This window comes from Chelonoidis abingdonii, chromosome 2 (assembly GCF_003597395.2).
Source record: "Chelonoidis abingdonii isolate Lonesome George chromosome 2, CheloAbing_2.0, whole genome shotgun sequence".
Classification (NCBI taxonomy): domain Eukaryota; kingdom Metazoa; phylum Chordata; order Testudines; family Testudinidae; genus Chelonoidis; species Chelonoidis abingdonii.
In genome coordinates, this window is record NC_133770.1 from 73016918 (window position 1) to 73035916 (window position 18999).

The 18999-nt window shown below is 38.5% G+C and overlaps 1 protein-coding gene across 3 annotated transcripts in view; it reads right to left on the reverse strand.

Annotated features, from left to right (window-relative positions):
* Positions 1 to 284: 284 nt before the first annotated feature.
* Positions 285 to 18999, reverse strand: part of ZNF385D (zinc finger protein 385D) — a 419438-nt gene continuing 400723 nt past the window's right edge. For all 3 annotated transcript variants that reach the window (XM_032781181.2, XM_032781182.2, XM_032781179.2), the window contains 4 exons: positions 10982 to 11212; positions 8193 to 8371; positions 6789 to 6890; positions 285 to 2965 (listed from right to left, as the gene is read on the reverse strand). In XM_032781181.2, the coding sequence (XP_032637072.1) occupies positions 2732 to 2965; positions 6789 to 6890; positions 8193 to 8371; positions 10982 to 11212 (746 nt within the window). In that variant the 3' untranslated portion in view covers positions 285 to 2731. The remainder of the gene's footprint in view (positions 2966 to 6788; positions 6891 to 8192; positions 8372 to 10981; positions 11213 to 18999) is intronic.

Genomic DNA, 18999 nt, shown 5'->3' on the forward strand with positions numbered 1-18999 from the left:
GACAGTCTCTACGAAAAGGAAAATGGACACAAATCAGATATAGGAAGGCAATATACAAAACCTTGTAGGAGAACACTTCAACCTCCCTGGCCACACTATAACAGATCTTAAGGGCCATCCCTGCAGCAAAAAACTTCAGGATCAGATTCAAAGAGAAACTGCTGAGCTCAGTTCACGGCTGAAAATTTGACACCATCAGCTCAGAATAACAAAGATTGTGAATTGGCTTGCCAACACTACAAAACCATTTCTCCCCCTTGTTTCAATCCACTGCTAGAACAGGGCCTCATCCTCCCTGATTGAACTAACCTCGTTATCTCTAGCTTGCTTCTTGCTTGCATATATATACCTGCCCCTGGAAATTTCCACTACATGCATCCGACGAAGTGGGTATTCACCCACGAATGCTCATGCTCCAAAACGTCTGTTAGTCTATAAGGTTCCACAGGATTCTTTGCTGCTTTTACACATCCAGACTGATATGGCTACCCCTCTGATCCTTCTCTCCTATTTATGAATATCTTGGGCCAAAGAAATTCATGTAAGTAAGTAATCCTGAAATCACCACAGTATGTAGTTTCTGTCCTATATCTAATTAAGGTGATTACTATCAACCAACTTGATTTCAAGGCACAAACTTTTGCAGATAAACTGGACCAAATAATAGACGTGATTAATACAGAGCTTATTTTAATTAATCCTTACAGAGAAATAAACACATCTCTTTGGAATTCTTTGGACACAGCCATCCAGGGAACACTTTTTCTTTCTCTCTTTTATTTATTTTTGTAAAAAAAAAAAAATTATATGCAGATAAGCTTTAAAAATGTGTATGGAAGGCCCACTAATAACCCGAAAATCCAGGGTGCTGCATATTCCCATCTTGTACATCTCCCAAACTGCTTATGTTAACCCCATGCACTTTTAGGTAGTAACTGCATGGCCATTATTTTATATTAAAAGCATTGTTAAAAAATCTTTTAAACTACGCCCCCCACACACACACCTGAACTTAAATTATGGTTTCAATTTTTTTTCTTTGTCTTAAAAGTACGGTAGGCTTTTCACTGAGCTACAAATCAGAGTGACTGCATCAGACTCAGAAGTCCGCTCCATAATCTTAATAGATATTTTTCAGATCTCTATGGGGAAAAGCAGGCACCACATATCAGAGATTCAAGACATGCCGAATTTTCTTCTCTGCTGTTTCTTACTATTTAATGATCCACATATGAAACTGAATGGTTATATAATTACTTTATATAGTAGATTTTCTGTTTATAAGTTATTTTTCTTACTCTAACATATATACAATATATCTATATATACCCCTGATGAATCCTATTTTATAGGGACACTATCAACCCCTTTACGCCTCATAGTGAATATATAAGGCTTTAAAACCTTGCAAAGAAGCAAAGATCAGCTACAGAATGTAGGGTCCATTAGGATCCTAAAGGTGGTATTTGCTTCAGACCCATGATGTGCAATTATTTCATAATATGTATACTGTGTGTTGCTGCTTAGATTATATATATGTGTGTATATCACATGAGTAGGAAATAAAATCATAGAACATATTTATTTCTATTACTATACCTATAACAAACAAGTTTTGACCTCTACTTAATACAGATAGTCCCACTGGTATGATATAAATAGAATATGTCCTAGTCTTGGGGTGAAATCTTGGCTCCTCTGAAGTCAGTGGCAAATCTCCTGTTCTCAAAGGGGCCAGTTTTTCACAGTTGGTTTTCATTTGCTAGGTGTGACCATGAATAACCCACTCTTGACATCACTTTGTTCTACCACTAATGAAGTTATACTTCTCTGTGACTCATGAAAACAGAATATTTTTGCTGTCCACCTTTATGCCTTTCATGTTAGTTCCATCCTGTAAGTATTAGCTCTTTCGGATACATACACTGTACACATATTTTTCATTTAGATAGAAATGTGCCAATTTAGTGTACAGCATATGGAATTTTTGCAGTAAATGTTCTTTATCTCTTATTTTGTCTTAACCATAGATCTACTGTATGTCTCTGTACTTTAACTTTTTCTATTAGGTGAGGAAAGGAAAGTTTTCTAACTAGGAACACCACATTATCATTGTCATTTTGCCTATTTAACAGAGTGAGATAATTTGTTCATTTTACCTTTTGCAACTCAGTTATAAACCTAGTGGCATAGATAGAGACACAATACTATTGTTGTACAAGACATCTATTGTAGCTACTTTTGTTCAGAAAAATACCCAGTAACTGCTCATTTGGCAGGAGAATCAGTAAGGGTACTACTATTCACAGTGTTTCTTTTTTCTTCTTCTTCTTTTAATCTACAGAATAAAGTATTTTATGTACATTGGAACCAGTTAATGCCCTTTAGACAAATTTGTAAGTTGTTTCATAAAGCAGGAAAGACATTTCAGGGGAAATATGTGCCAAAAAGCATAATCAAAAAGGCTTCACAAGTTCTGTATATCACTGTGAGTCAATGCTGGAGATCACTTCTAAAACGGTCAATATTCAAGAGGGATGTTCTCATCTGGAGAAAATACTGCCCCTTTCCTCTTTTAGAATTTGATCAATTCTCTATCAAAAGTCCTGGCTCTTCATATATACTTTAAACTATAAATAAACACTGCATAGTTCCATGTTCTTGATTTGCTTCTTTTTGTTTGTTTTTGTTTTGAAAAATTATTGCAGTACAATTGATTCCTGTTTGGAGTTCAGTAAGGAGCAAACAGCACAGGAGTATGGGTGGTCCGTATAGGTCCAGGAGCTGGTCGTAGGAGTGCTGGAGGAAGTGCTGTAGTCTGGAATAGGGTAGCTGCTGGGGCTGTTCGAAGGCTGAAAGGGGAATTCACAGCCACAGCAGCAGCTGCTGCTGCAGCTGCTAGTGGGTTTGGTAAGATTCGTGGAGCCATTGGCTTTGAAGGTTCCTTTGAAAATATTAATTTTACCTGTGAGGAAAAGAAAGAAAGAAACAGAGAAAGCAGAATTTGTTCATATTAGCCATGTGACAGGTTACTCTTCTTAGATTATATATGAAAAATATAGACAGAGAGGAGTGGTTTTAGTTTCTGGCACTAAAAGTGAGCTGCATCTGTGTAACAAAAGAGGTGCTATATCACACACTCCAATTCGGAAGGATTATGTCCATGTTGTTTTGGTAGAGGCTACTGAAACCCAATATTATTTTGGTTTTGGTTTTGCATCTTAATGTGGAAACCTATAATTTGATACATAATTTCAAATCAACATTTTAGTGAGTCCTGACGGGCTGAGCAAAGTCAGCTTGCCCAAAATTTAAGGGGAGTTGCAGTTGCCCTGGAAAAACTGAATAAAAAAGAACTGACAATCAGTGAGGAAGCAGCCATCTGGATAGCGTGATGCTGCAGACTAGAACTTAGTGAAAATACATCCCATTTGAATGTATTATAAAGCAGGTACTTTATCGTTGCTAAGTAAGCTTCATTAAAAAAAAAACATACTCAGTGAACCACTGTTTATTAACACCTGCCCCTGGAAAACATAAAAAGATTTTACCTAACAACATCTATGAACGTCTCCTGATTTGTCATGCATTCAAATAGGAGATGCATTCCCTTTTCCCTATTCTACATCGTCTGACTGGCTCTCCTGCTGGGAGAAATCAGTAAAATAGCATTTCTCAGTGAGATGCTGTTCACAGTTATGGAGACAATGAAAAGTGACAGGTATCTTAAAAACTTGGTTTTGAACATTCATTTTTGATGTACATCTTTATGCGATCACTATTCAGTGAGTTGTGATATAGTACTGTAGCTAAGCACTGCAGATTTTTCTTTAACCAGCTTTTAAAGCATCAGCACCATGAAGCTCTCCATTTACAGCTTTCAAACACACACAATGCGAGCAAAATGCTTAACTATATTTGAGTATAATTAAAAATACACTTCGAGGTAGATGTCATGTTAGTGTATTAGCACTGACGTTTGATATGTGCATAAACTATCCTAGTATGAGAGAGTACAACACAAGATGAGAATATAGGCCACCTCCAAAGCCAGTGGAAGACTCCTGTTGACTTCAGTTGACTTTGGATCAGGCCTTGTGTCCGTGGGCTGCAACTCTCTCTCTCAGTAAGTTGTACATCGCGGAATAAATATGGACATTTCTTACTTATTAGGGCCAATTTCACCCCAGCCAATAGACTCGTGTGTGTGTGTGTGTGTGTGTGTGTGTTCGTTCAAATAACACCACACTGCCCCAGCTTGGCCCCTTGGACTCAGGAGGACTACCCCATAAATCAACAGTGAATTTCACCTGTGCAGTCCATCAACGTTATCCATCATCCAAAAGTTCAGTTTTTATCTACCAGCTATCAGCTCACAGGTCTTGGATCTGCTGCTCTGCCAGCTGACTTCAAGTTTGCTGAAGAATTTTGGGGGAAATTTTCAAAGGCACAAAGGGAAGTTAGGCATCTAACCCCATTGAGATATTTTGGGTATTGGACATTTAACTCCCCCATTGTGTCTATGAAAATCTACCCCCAGGTCTTCGTTATGGTCATTGAAACAACCAATGTCACACCCTTTAGCAGGTCATGGTGCAAGCTCTCTACTTCCCTTTCTATGATTTTATTTTTCCTCATTTTCTATTTATATTTAAATAGGGTTTTTAAAACAATCTTTATTTAGAATAAATTAATCAGAAAAATCATGCTGATATGTGAGATTTTTTATTATATAATAAAATGGATTTGAAAAGCGAGAAAATGAATCACAACAACTTGGAATTTTTGTCATGTTAGCTTTTTATGTGCAGGACCCATCAGTTTGGAGAGGGACAGAGTGAGTCCCAATGTAGTCTGGAACTTCCTAACAGTGAGACCTATTAAACTGTGTAATAATATCTCAAGGGAAGTGGTGAAGCCCCTTTGTACGAGACATTTAAAACTACACTAGGCAAGCATTAGAAAAATATACACTAGGGAACAATACTACATTGGTAGAATGTTGAACAAGATGAGTTACAGAACTGTAATAGGTCTTTCCCCATCTCTAAATTCTACGATCCCATGAATGTAGCAAAGCTGTTAGTGACTCTGGTGTATTTCTGCCACTGGGAAAAGAAGAAAAAATCCCCTTAGGATACTGTTGATATAGAAACTACAGCATGGTGCTCTGATTCGTTGAAAAGTTTAAGAGCTAGTATTCTATTGAAACTATATAGGCTTTCAATTCATTTGTTGAAGTGCTCATGGTTCTATTTCCAAGAGAGATTAAATAATAGTAATGCTTAGTGCATACAGTATATAGCACTATACATTTTCAAAGTAGTCTACAAATACTAATTAACATGCAGGACATCCCTGTGAAATAGCTAAGTATTATTGGTCCCATTTTACAGATGCGTAAACTGAGGCAGAGCAACTAAATGACTCAAAAAACTAAAATGTTGAAAAAAAGTTAATCAGCTTTAGAACTTACCAAAAACATTTATAATCAAAGGAAGATCAACGTATTTTTGGCTTTTTGTCTATCTCATTTGAATTCCAAACAACAGCATTGTCCAGGTTATTTTGCAGAAGGAAAACAAAACCAAAACAGCCCACCAGCTCTCAAAAAAACCCTCTTTTAACCTTATCCTGAGTAAGTTATAGCTTCTCTTCTCTGCTAACTTGTGCTTGTTAACTACTACCTCATCCTCCCAGTTCATTTGGCTCTTACATCCAGCTGTTGGCTCCTGTCTGGCATGTAGACTGTGAGCTCTTGGGGAGGGACTGTGTTCTTTGTTACTCATCTGTACAGCACCTAGTGCAACAGAGCCCTGATCCTCACTGCAGCTCACGAACAACTGGCTGGTACATAACAGCACCAGGGATTTGTTAAGAGCCTGCATCAAATACTAGAAAAATGAATCTCAGTGAAAAACTGTATCGCATTAGGAATGCTATGTGAAGAATTCGCAGGTAGATCATCTGACAGATGGATGCTATGTTACACTCCACTATCCCAGGGACCTAGAGTATTTATTACTAATGCAAGACGCTAAGAGGGTTTTATTAAATGCAAATATACATTATTTTTCCTTTGGCCCAAGTCTTTGAAGTTAACAAGATCTGGGCGTGAAATAGTTTCTCCAGTGGGAGGGAATGTGACCAGCCCTGGCTTGAAATTGCACAAGATAAAATGATAGATTTTTGACTATGTTTAATTTATCTTGGTAATTTTAATAAATGCAAATTAAATTAAAATAAAATAAAAATGTTGTGTGTTTTATAGTGGATCCTGTCCAGCAATCTGAGCATTAACCTCTTGGGCATTCACTGTGGAAGGTGTAGATAGGATCTTTATAGCCCTTATCATTCTGGGGAACTATCTTTCTGCCCCTTTGGATTGTCTTTCTTTCTAATAACCTTTATAATGGAACCCTGTTCTGAGATCATCTATAGTACCACTCCCAAAAGGGTGCTTATGGGGCTTAGTCCAATGCCCATTGAAGTTAATAGAAAGATTTCAATTGTCTTCAGTTGTACAGTGAGCTATCACTTCCTACTGCCCATCTCCTTCTACTACTGAGAACTGACATTCCTCACATCTAGGATGCATTTGAACGGCCCCAAGGGATGTAAGCAACAGATTTAGGAATGTGATCAAGCCTAGATTCTGTGCTATATCCCGCAGCATGCACACACTCTGGAGCCCACTCTGTCATTCAACTTTTGGATATTTTTCCCAGTGATGTTTTCTGAAAATCCTTCTCAGTACGACATCATGGAAGAGAAAATCATTTGCTTACCCCAAGTGGATGTGCTCCTTTTTGGAGTTTGTTGTAAGGACTATATTTAGGTTTAGGGGGTTTCCCAGCAGCTCGATCTTTGTGCCTTCTACTACTTATGTGCTGTTAAAAAAGGGATATTACAAAAATTACCTTCTATTCAATCAGTATCACATTATTAATAGTTCACTTCAACTCCTGCCTTTCAACAGGCATACTCCAGTCCTGAAGACTATTGCTCTCCACAACAGTATTAATTTGACTAAATTAAAATAAAATAAAGCAATAATTAATAACCATTTAGATGTATTTCAACTGAAGGAGCTTTTAGTGGTTCATGTATTTGGGCGACATTTTCCAAAATGCTCAGCCATGATCTTACTCTGCTTTTATTGAAGTTAAATGAGAGTTTTAGAACTGCTGACTTAATGGGAGCAAAGTTAGGCCTTTTAGAAAAATCCCACCTTGAAGCATCTGTGAAATGCAGCCAACGGCTGCACAGCAGAGAGGGGAGAACCCAGGAGCATCCCCTACTGAAAAACAAAGTGTCATGAGACTTTTAATGTCCATGTAGGACAGACAGGAGCTTTCAAGATTTCCCCTGAAAGACTGCCACACAAAATGCTGAGTGGCAGTCAATTAAAAATAAAACCATATCAGTGCAGAGCCTATACATAAAAACTATTAGAATGTACTGTAATTTCCTGTACAGATTTTATGGTGCATTAAATGCTAAGAATTGTTTTTTTCTAGACATTTTTTTTTCTGAAAAGAATTATAGCAAGTAAGATAAACAAGGAAAGGAACCATTTTTTCCCCTGAAAGCATGACAGGTACAAATGTAGTCCATCAGAGTATTTATCTCCATACTTTTCTTAAAAAGTTTTCAATTCCAAAAGGCACAAAGTAACTAAGTGTTTTCCAGAACAATGGCTTTGTTCATCTGAGAGAGAATGATTAACTCTAACTTAGTGTAGTTGCAATTTAGAGGTGAGGCTTATTGACTGCAGAGGAACACTGATAAAAACAACCCACACTGCTAAGGAGGTTTTTCAACGTTCTATAAAAAGACCCTCTCCACACACACCTACATCCTCGTGAATACAAATATCACACAACACAAAATGACAGGGTTTATTAAGCCATGACAATAATGGTAGTCTAAGGACACTTGCAACACTGTAGTTTAGAGAAAGATTCTATAACAGTTTTAAAATATATAATCAGTATTTTTTGAGAAATTGTACTTTATCTGATGGAAAATCATACTGAAAACAAACACACAGAGCACAAGCCCAAGTACAAAGGGCAAAAGCAGCAAGCTCCATTTGATGCGAATTCTCATCACACTGGCATGCTAAATGCGCAGGTACTTCACCCTTATGAAAACAAGGCAGGGTCAAGGATTCAGTGTTGTTTAAGTACCTGTTTAAGTTGTGTCTCAGAGTTTACGTGAACATCGCAAATTTCACAGTGAAATGTTTTGTTTTGTAGGCCTGTGTTTCCTTTATTAACAGGTCCCTTGCCTTTGACGCCTGCCCGGGGAAAGGCTTTAATAGTTCCACTTCCATTCCGAGCTTCCAACATAGTTTTGTGCTTAGTCCCTGGAGAGATTCCAAATAGGAAAGAGATATTTTGGGCAAGTTAACTGCATTTTATTAGTTCAACTTTTATATACATATTATCTAATCTATCTATCTATAAAATCTCTGTTTTGTCCAATGTGTTATCTTTGAAACATGTCCACATTGCCTATATCAGTAGGATAATAGAGTAACAATATTTCACATTTAATATATAATTACCTGGAATTTAATTATTAAATGCACCTATCTAGGCAAAAAAACAGGAATAAGCAGCCACCACCAGTAAGTAATGGCATGCTCAGGATGTCCTGAGGTGAAGTTAAATAGGTGTGACTTCTTTCATTACACCTGCTGCTAATAAGACATGAACTGTAGTTGAAAAGGAAGAGAGATTTAGCTAATAAAGATGTTGTTGCAAGTGATTTGCAGGCTTCTGTGATGAGAATGATAAACAGCACTTTTTAAGCATCAGAAACTTGAATCTGCAATTAAATAATCAGTTCCCAAATCCTGGAGCTTCCAAAAAAATAAATAACTCAGACAGAGCACAAGCTCCAGGCGGCAATCTAAGGATCTTAAGGGCCCGCGACAGAAACCAAAACACAAGAGAAATATGGACAATGCTCACATTTGTTACTAACCAAAAAAAAATGGACAAAAATCAATAATAAAGGGTCTGATTGTTATATCTTTACTCATGTTAAATAATACCATACAAAGCTGATTTTAATGTGGCCACTCACGGTTTAAGCCACTATTCAATGTGAATAATGGTGTTACAATCTTTATTCAAAATTCATACACGCACACATATGCTTTAGCAGACTAGTAACCTAAATTTTCAAGACTTTTTGACTTTCTGTTGCGATAAACACACAAGGCTGGATCTTGATCTGATGTTGAATTGATATGACTACATTGACTTTAATGGAGACATACCAAATTAAACTAGTTAAAGACCTGGCCCATAATATTTAAAACTACTCAAACTTCTTTTCACCATCAGAAACAATAAATTAGCATGTTTAATTGAACATTACACCAAGCCAAGGTTCTCTCTTTTGGATTTCAATTTAACACCTTTCATCGTTTTAGGCCTATAATATTTCAGCTAAAACCCAGTCTTTACCTTAACTAATCCCACAGAGTCTCACGCTAATACAATAAGGCCTTTAGCCTAATAACCCCATTATTTATGTTTACCTACTTGCCCATCTGTGTCTTCCAAATTAGTATGAAATACACACCGGTCAATACCATACCCCTACAATGTCATTCTACTTATAGCAAGCTTAAGATCACTCATGAGATGTTAGATAAACTCATAGGTCAACACTGAGAAATCTCTATCACTATGTTATGTTTCAGGCTTTAAGTTCAGCTTTCTCTCTCTTCTTCAAGTCTATTCTTTCTATTCTTGGCTATCTCCTAAGGTCTTGTTTTTCCAGCCTTGTTTACATTAGGGAATGTTTTCAAAATGTCCCACTGGTGCTAGCAATTTTGGGAGTTTTTTTATAGACAAGATGCTGGCTGCTGACACCAGAATTCTTAACCCTGCTCACAACAAGTCAAATCAAAATGGCGTTTAACATGCTGCCAACAGATGATGGCCTGTCTACACCAGGGCTCTCCAACACTACTAACACTAGTGGCAAGAAAGTGTTACACCTAGGGAAAAGACAGTCACTAGTTGCCAAGCAGTAGCCATCATCAGACAATTAGTGCAGGGATTATTTTTTTTATTCTGTATGGTTACCAAAAATTATTGTTCAGCAAGAAATTTGATCTCTGATCTTTGCATTTTGACTAGCTGATGCCCTCTATTTCAGAATAATTTGTTATATTTTATACCAAACTATTCTCTTTGCCAGGGCCGGCTTTAGGACATGTGGGATCTGATTCAAAAGAGCTGCTGCCGAAATGCTGCTGAAGACAGCAGCAGTGATTGAGCTGCTGCCAAAGATAGTGGCAGCAATTAGGTGGCAGCACAATCAGTTGCTGCTGTTTCCGGCGGCACATCGCGAAGGGTCCTTCCTCAGCAGCAGTTGTCTTCCAGGGCCTTGCCTTGTGGGGCCCCTCTTCCGGACGCTGCGTGGCCTTTTAGGCGCGGGGCCCGATTCAGGGGAATCGGCCTAAAGCCGGCCCTGCTCTTTGCTGTTTGACATAAATGAAAGTATGCAAATTCTGAGCACCAAAGGTAAGAGCAGTCATATTGGATCAGACCAATGGTCCTGCTAGCCCAGTATCCTATCTTCTGACAGTGGCAATGCTAGATGCTTCAGAGGGAATGAACAGAACAGAGCAATTATCAAGGAATCCATGCCCTGTCATCCAGTTCCAGCTTCTGGCAGTCAGAGTAAGAGAGTATAAGCTGTTACTTAGCACCATAATGTTTAGAAGCAACGAAAAGTGAAATTTAAGAAAACTGGTAACTTTCAGGCACTAGACTTCCTTTTTTCCCCTTATGAAAGACTCTTTGTTGTCATTTTTCTTCTTTAATAGTTAATGAATTCCATGTAATTGCCAGTTTTCTGCCACCTCTTTGTCCCCTGCTGCAAGAGATCTAATCTATTCAGAGGAAGATAATTGCAGAGCTCTTGAGACAGAAAAGAAATTGCTACATCTCACCACTGTTGTGCGCCTCCAGCTGCGAGGTGGAGTTGACAGCAACCTTGCATAGTGAACAGTAAAGCAGTCTTTTTGCCTTTTCTTCCTCGGTCTCCATGGAAGGGCATGTGTTGCTGCTAGTGGCTGTTGTGGGGATTTTTTCCACTTTAGAGGTGATCTCAGTTGTCATAACACTGCTTTTCCGAATTTCCACTGTTGTTTTTGATATTGCTGGTGTCCCAGTGGTAAGGTCTGCAGTCAACAATAAGAAGGAGATGTAAACAAAATAAATGTACTGATCTTTTTCACTGGGCATGTTAATATTGCAGCTACAAAGAGACGTGTAATATTTCAGCAAAACTTTGACTACTGATAATCAACTGAATTTGACCTTTTTCTTATTACTAGAATACATTTGCAAAATACAGTGCTATATTGAAATACCACACATACTGTCCCCTGTATAATACAAACACTTATGACGTACAAATTTCTTAAACTGAAAAGGCATTTTACACCATTGACACCATTCCTTTACAAATGCAGGATAATCCCTTAAAAGAGGTCATATCATTTATTAATAAGTTAGGCCGTTAATATTTGTACACAGTCCTTTGAGTCTGATAAAGTGCCATAACTGCTATCTATTATCTGATTTTTTAAATCTTTTAATATTCTGTACTATTTTAAAAAACGTAGGGTTCTGAAATGAGTCAGATAAAGACAAAACCTTAAATTGATATTACTCTTGATCTTAGCCAAAGATAATAGATTAATAACAGTCATTACTTACAGGGCTTTATATTTTTCATAGAGCTGTAGAAACACACTCAATTTGTTTAGAAAAAATGTGTGTATAACTATCATATACAAAGTGACACATATATTTTTTAATTATTTAGAAGTTTCCCATATAAAGAAGCACTTATCCTCACCTAGAGACTCCTTTCCCTAAATTACAAACACAATAAACTAAAATTAAAGATACAATCAACATATATTCTGTAGACATCATTATAATAATGAAATAAAACTCAATTATAGTATTTTGTGATGGCATCAGAAAGCAGAGATGTGTGGATTTATATTTTTCCTTTACTTGTATATTTTTGAAGAATATCACAAGAAACATTTATTTATTAAAATCATGTACAAAGAGTCCATACAACCTCCTATATAGTTATTTTTTACAATAAGATTCTGAGTGTTATTGAAACAATTACAGTAGTAAAAGGTGGCAGATAATGTTTAAAAAACCTAGACGTTGATTTACAAATTATTGTAGCAAATGAGATGGTAGAATTGTGACATTAGAGATAGCCCAACCAATCAGAACACAGTTTACTTTAGTCCATTTGCAGTCCTAAGGGTTAAAATACTGTAAAAGGTAGGATTTTTTATTTACATTCTGAAATAGTTATTTTATGACTGTGACTTTACAGTTTTAAAATATAACCCAATTACATCCTACTCTAGCTATGAAAAAAGCCCTCCAATTACATCCTAGCCATGAAATGCTGTATAACTTTGGTAACAAACTTGTTATTATAATATATAAGACCTAAGGATCAAGCTGGACCACAAATAAGAAATGACATTGAAGTAAAATATGGTGGAAAACCAGGCAATGCCATTTGTAAATTACGTAACAGATCATGGAACAGGGAGAGGCTAGTTCCTCTCTATGGCCTTGAATCAGAAAAACACATCAGCATGTGCTTAACGTCAGTAGAACTCAAATGTGTGCTTAAAATTAAGTTTGTGCCTAAGTGCTTTCCTGAAGAATCATGGTTGCTGAATCGGAGCCCAATAGTCAGACTTAGATTTACTCATTTTGGGTACTCCTTCCTCCATTAGAAGCCCTTTTGACTTCATTGAGACTACTCCTGGAATAAAGGTACTACCCAGCATGAGTAAGGATGGCAGAATCTGGCCAGATATGTCCATAGTGCAACTGTGCTTAAAGTACTGTGTTTAGTTTAGGGTCCCTCACCTGAAATGCATCAACAAATTATAGTTAATTTAAAGAAGAGCAAAAAATATATATGATTATGGGAGTAAAGCGACCGATTTATGAGAAAACGTGTAAAAAAATCCCTTGGCAACACAAAAACTAATTGAATGATAATGGTCAATGAGTATTTGTACTCTGTATAAGTACAGAAACACAAACACAAGGCAGGAATGGTTGAGGATGTCAGAGATGAAAGTGGGCCAGTATGGCATACTGGTAAGAAGTGGCTGCCGGTACAGGCCCATACACAGTGCTAATGTTTCTGCTCCTTTTGCCCCACCGAGGGCTGCTGGTGGGGGAGGGGGGCAAAAGGGGCAACTGCCCCGGGGCACGGCGATTTAAAAGGGCCCGGGGCTCCCAGCCACCGCCGCAACTACTGCAGCAGCGAAAAGAGCCCCAGGCCCTTTAAATCACCACCGGAGCCCTGGGTGGCACGGGCTGGCCAGTGCGGAAAGGCTGGCTGAGGGCGGCTGACCACCAGCCCCGCCCTATCCATCCAAAGCCATGCCTCTTCTGGGGACCTAGAGTGGGCCCCCATATTGGTAAGACTTTAATGTTACTTTCACCCCTGGAGGATGTATTAACATGTGTCATGGAATGAAACAGACTACACATCAAGAAAATGTCCTCAGTAAGGACATTGAGCCAGGGGGTTAGTGTTGCAAGGGATAGAGTACAGGCATTATCTCTTGGGATTTTTAAAACTAGACTGAACAAAGATATATGGTAGGGGACGCTCCTGTATTAGCAATGTAGTGGACTAGATGGTCCTTTTCATCTGTAATCTCTATGAATTTATTAATCTTCTCTCCTTTCTCCTTTTTGGATTTTTATTCTTATAGTTTCAGCATGATTAAAGTGTAAGTCACCTGTCCATGCAGGGAGACAATCAAATTTAACAACACTAGCATTGAAACAAAAAGTTGCCTTTAGAGGCAGGCAATATAATCATACAGTATAATGACAGCAGTCACTCTTGTAGTTCCAGAGAAGGCACAGGGAGTGGATAGAGTAAATAGCTTCCTCTTGTCTTAAAGCTTTCTCCTTTCTTCTTACCTTCTTCTACTTCTTTAATTCATTGTTAATGTGGCTTAATGTTTTCAAATTGTACTTCATATTAGAAGTAAGACTTTAAAATGCTAAGTACCACAAATTAATCGTGCTGTTAAACAACAACAGAATACTATTTATTTTAAATATTTTTGGATGTTTACTACATTTCCAAATACATTAATTTCAGTTACAACCCAGAACACAAAGTGTACACTGCTCACTTTATTTTTTATTACAAATATTTGCACTGTAAAAAACAAAAAAAATGTATTTTTCAATTCACCTAATACAAGTCCGTAGTGTAATCTCTTTATCATGAAAATTTAACTTACAAATGTAGAATTATGTATTAAAAAACTGCATTAAAAATAAAACAATGTAAAACTTTAGAGCCTACAAGTCCACTCAGCCTTACTTCTTGGCCAGCCAATCACTCAGAGAAACAAGGTTGATTACAATTTGCAAGAAATAATGCTGCCTTCTTCTTGTCTACAATGTCACCTGAAAGTGAGAACAGGCATTCACAGGGCACTGTTGTACTGGCATTGCAAAATATTTATGTGCAGATGCACTAAAGAGTCATATGTCCCTTCATGCTTCAGCTACCATTCCAGAGGACATGTGTCCATGCTGATGATGGGTTTTGCCTGATAATGATCCAAAGCAATGCGAACTGACGCATGTTGATGTTCATCATCTGAGACAGATGCCACCCACAGAAAGTTGATTTTCTTTTTTGGTGGTTTGGGTTCTGTAGTTTCCGCATCAGACTGTTGTATTTTAAGACTTCTAAAAGCATGCTCCACACCTTATCCTTCTCAGATTTTGGACAGTACTTCAGATTCTTAAACCTTGGGTCAAGTGCTGTAGCTGTTTTTAGAAATCTCACATCAGTATATTATATCATAGTGCATATTACGTTTAGTTCCATTTCATGAGCTGTTCCCATATTTGGGACAATGACACAAGCTGTTTGGCTTTTTTGCATACATTTAGTTAATTATGGGTAAGCTCCGAAAGGTGTGAAGTTTTGTTTACGTATACCGTATTCCAACTGGGTATTCAAAGGTTATTTGAATGTCTTAGATCTAGTCAGTAAGCTGTAAAAATTTCAGAAGCAGGCTCTGGTTTCAGTCAGGCCAGAAATAAATCTAAAATGGTCTTACTCATAGCATAGTATTTCTGCTTTTGTATGGTTACAGGATGCTTTTACAGGGTTACACTGAGACCTCCATTATAGTCTCTGTTTTCAAATGTAAAAATGAATATTTAGATAGAATATTCAAACATTTTTTGAATGTTTGAATAAAATCTATTTGCCCATTTTTGTGCTATTAAAGGGTGATAAAAATTATCTTTTTTCTGCTGTAAAGATGTTTGTTGTGGTGGTGGTGTGTGCTAGTTTTGTTTTGGAGGTTTTCACACACATTCAAGTTAACTGAAAAAAGTGGCTCAACTATAAAAGTTGAAGCTTTTCAGGTAGTCAGTCTTCACTGAGGTCTAGTCTTCAGATCAAGTTAAAAAATCAAAGTGGATTGCACTTTTTTTTTAAAAAAAAAGTGTTTTGCAACTTTTTACTATGTTACTCTATTTAAGGAATTATGGAACAGAGTAAATACATATTTCACTATGCTTATCACTACATATTTACCTACATACTGTAGAAGTAGTTGCTATTTTAATGCTGATCATGCAGCTATGACAATACACATATACATGAATGTCAATGAAGTCAACAGAAAGACTCCCATCCACTTCAAACATCTTGAGATCAGGCTCTCAATCCCATTCTTTTCCTTCTTACATAGAGAAATTAACTAAACAATCCTCAATACATATAACGGTAAGGTTACATTTTTAAAAGCTGAAATATCAAGAAATGAAAATGTTAAGGTTCTAGTTGCCACCTTATCTCACTTACATTGCTTATATGGCACATTTTGTTGGACTAATTATCCTGTTACTTGTGAACTTTAATATAAAATGGGTGCAATTTTGTGCTCAGTGACACAATCACAGCTCTAATTAAATGGGAGCTGAACAAATATATCAGGAAGCAAAATTGGGTCTTATGTGTGCATTGTGACATGTTAACATTAATAAAAATTTAGACAGATCCTGCAAAGCCTTACTATCCAGTGGAGGCTTTTTGTTTTCTGTTTTAAGTGAGCGTAGTTACACTGACATAAATCGGCCTATGGCCGGCAGCGAGCAATACTCCGTTTTCACAGTTGTAAGGATTAGGCCCTTACATTATGCATTTTCTGACTCTAAAGTGTTTAAAATATTAAACTTAATATTATAGCTCTGAATGTAACTATGATTTTTTTTTTTGGAAAAATATGTCTGTGTCTGCTCATTCCCCTGTCCTGCAGACTCATATTTTAACCAAGGACACTGCAATGTGCACATCAATTCCAAAGGATAACAAGCAGGGAGAGAAGTGGCGGGGTGACTTTCCTCTTATATTAAATGGGAAAACTCAGAAATGAGCTGTTCAAAAGAAAAAGGATGAGAGTGAGGAAAGGAAGGAGAAAATGAAGCATGCAACTTCTCATGTCACAATTCTCCCCATTCATAACCTTTTTTGGTGCAACTTATTGCACAGGTAAAACAGGTGCTACTGGCCTCAGAGATCTCAGTGTATTGGATGTATATATATATTTCCTCTACACATGCTCTGTCTTTATTATTTCCAGAAAATCAATATAAAAAATTTCTTGGGTTTGTAAAGTGGATACTCGACACACCTGTGACATATTATGGTGCTGCTTTTCTGGGATGGGAAAAGAGCACCCAGAAGAGCACAATTTTGTGGACAGATCCAAAAAAGACCTTGTTCGTATTTTTCTTGGGAAATTCATGGGTATCTAAAATACATCGTTTTCTTTCGAAATAGCCTTGGTAACTTGCTTAAAAATATTAGTGCCGGTATCATATCCTATGACACAGGATTTTACTTCTCCTTAAGCACATTAAGTTGATGCCTAGACCCAATTTCATCTAGTGAAAAAATGTTCTGCTTAGACCATGACTGGGACAATGTATTATGCTACATGCCTTAACACTTGGCTGGTAGGAGAGCTGCCATTTTTTTTAAAATTTCATCATTGAATAATGATACTCACGTGGGTGACCTCGCTGGGTAAGACATGTTACAGGATGCAGTTCTTTTGAGAATAGTATTACATCCTGACTCTCAGGAGTGCTTAGAACTTGTATATAAAAAAAAAAAAAAAAATTCCCCTCTCACCCATGATCGGGTGGTATTGTCTCCTCAACTGGGTTCCTCTACGCTAGAGGCCTGGGAGTTGGGGTCTGCGCAGTATCCTTAGCTGTTCCTAGCCACTTGCACTCTTCTGGACAGAGAGCTTGATGTTGTTCTGGGATCTGTTGGACCACTCACACCAGTTAGAGTCACAGCCCCGAGGGCGGTGCCTACCACCACTTGGCGGACCACTTCTGGCCTTCACTTTCCACATCTCTTCTATTGTCCTCTTTACCTAGGCCCTGTACTTCTCCAGCTTCTCATTATTCCTTCTTCCTGATTGTTCTTCACTTGGCACTGCTATATATCCAAAACACACAACCCGCATTTGTTCCTTCTGCCCTTGTCTATTACCACGATGTCTGGTGTGATGGCCAGTACCTGCCTGTCGTCATGGATCTGGAAGTCCCACAGAATTCCTAGCCCTGCTATTCTCCACAAGCCTCATCGTGGAATCTCCATCTTGGTTCTTGGGAGGGTCTAGCCATGGCTGTCGCAGATGTTCCTGTACACAATGCAGCCACTTGGTTGTGCCGTTTCAGTGTATGCTGTTTCCTGCCTGCATCTTAGCATCCTGCCCTACTATCGTGTGTGACTGTCTCTGGAGGCCTCTCTCACAGTCTGCACCTTGGGTCCTCTCTAGTGGTTGGCTAGACCCCTGCTTCAATGGATCTGGTCTCAGCTCAGGGCCTGTTCCTGTCTGCTTATGGATCAGTGCCTCAGTGCTGTCTTTTAGTCCAGCCCTTTCCAGCCACTGGTATGGAATTTCTCAATGTCAGCACCTCAGTCTATTCTGTCGATGTACATCCCATGAAGGTCTTTTCTTGCCATGGACACCTTCTTCTCTTGGGTCTTCCTCCCATGTCTTGCTGCTGCTCTCAGGCAATTCCTTCTCAGCAGCTCATCTTTGGGGCCTCCTTACTGATGTACTCCTGATATTTCGGGTTTCATCCAGGATAGTGGCCTGACGTCACCAAGCCCGCCCGCCTTCCTTTCCCGGCTGGTATTACAGTTCCTCCTGGGTGTTGACCTTGGGTGTGGAAAAACCCTCCGTGCATTGTGAGACTTCCGGTTTTCCTCGGCAGCCTCCATGTCGCTCCTTGGCCAGCTACCTATACCGGCAAGGGTATTCTGATGACCGGCAGGCGTATCCGTTGATGCGTGGATCTTGTTTCTTCCCACTGAGCTGGCTCTCAAGGACGCTGTCTTATCCTTTGGTGATACTTGGATGTTGCTGTCTTTGCCTTGCTTCCTATCCCGTGGTTTCCATGTGACTGCGGGATGCCAAGGTACTTGTAGCTGGTCTGTATGTCTGCCTATGTGGCCCGCTGGTAGTTTAACCATCAGTCTTGACTACCTCCTTCTCACTACGCATCCGGCCACACTTCTCCAGTCGATGACATCCCGATATCCTCACTGTAGACCGCGTCAGGTGGATTAAGCGAGTCCGATGGTCTCGTTCATATCTTAGCATACAGCTTGATGTCATCCGTAGAGGAGTGGCTGATGGTAGTTCCACTCCTGAACTGTACCGTATCCAGTCCTTGTGATTATCTGGCTGAGGGAGTTTAAGCCTAGCAGAACAGAGCGGGACAGTGCATCACCTGGTATATGCCGCACTTGAATGGCCACTTGTGCAAGTTGCCTTGAGTTGACTTCTAGTGGTTGTCTTCCATAGTCCATTGAGTTCTTGAGGGAAGGTCC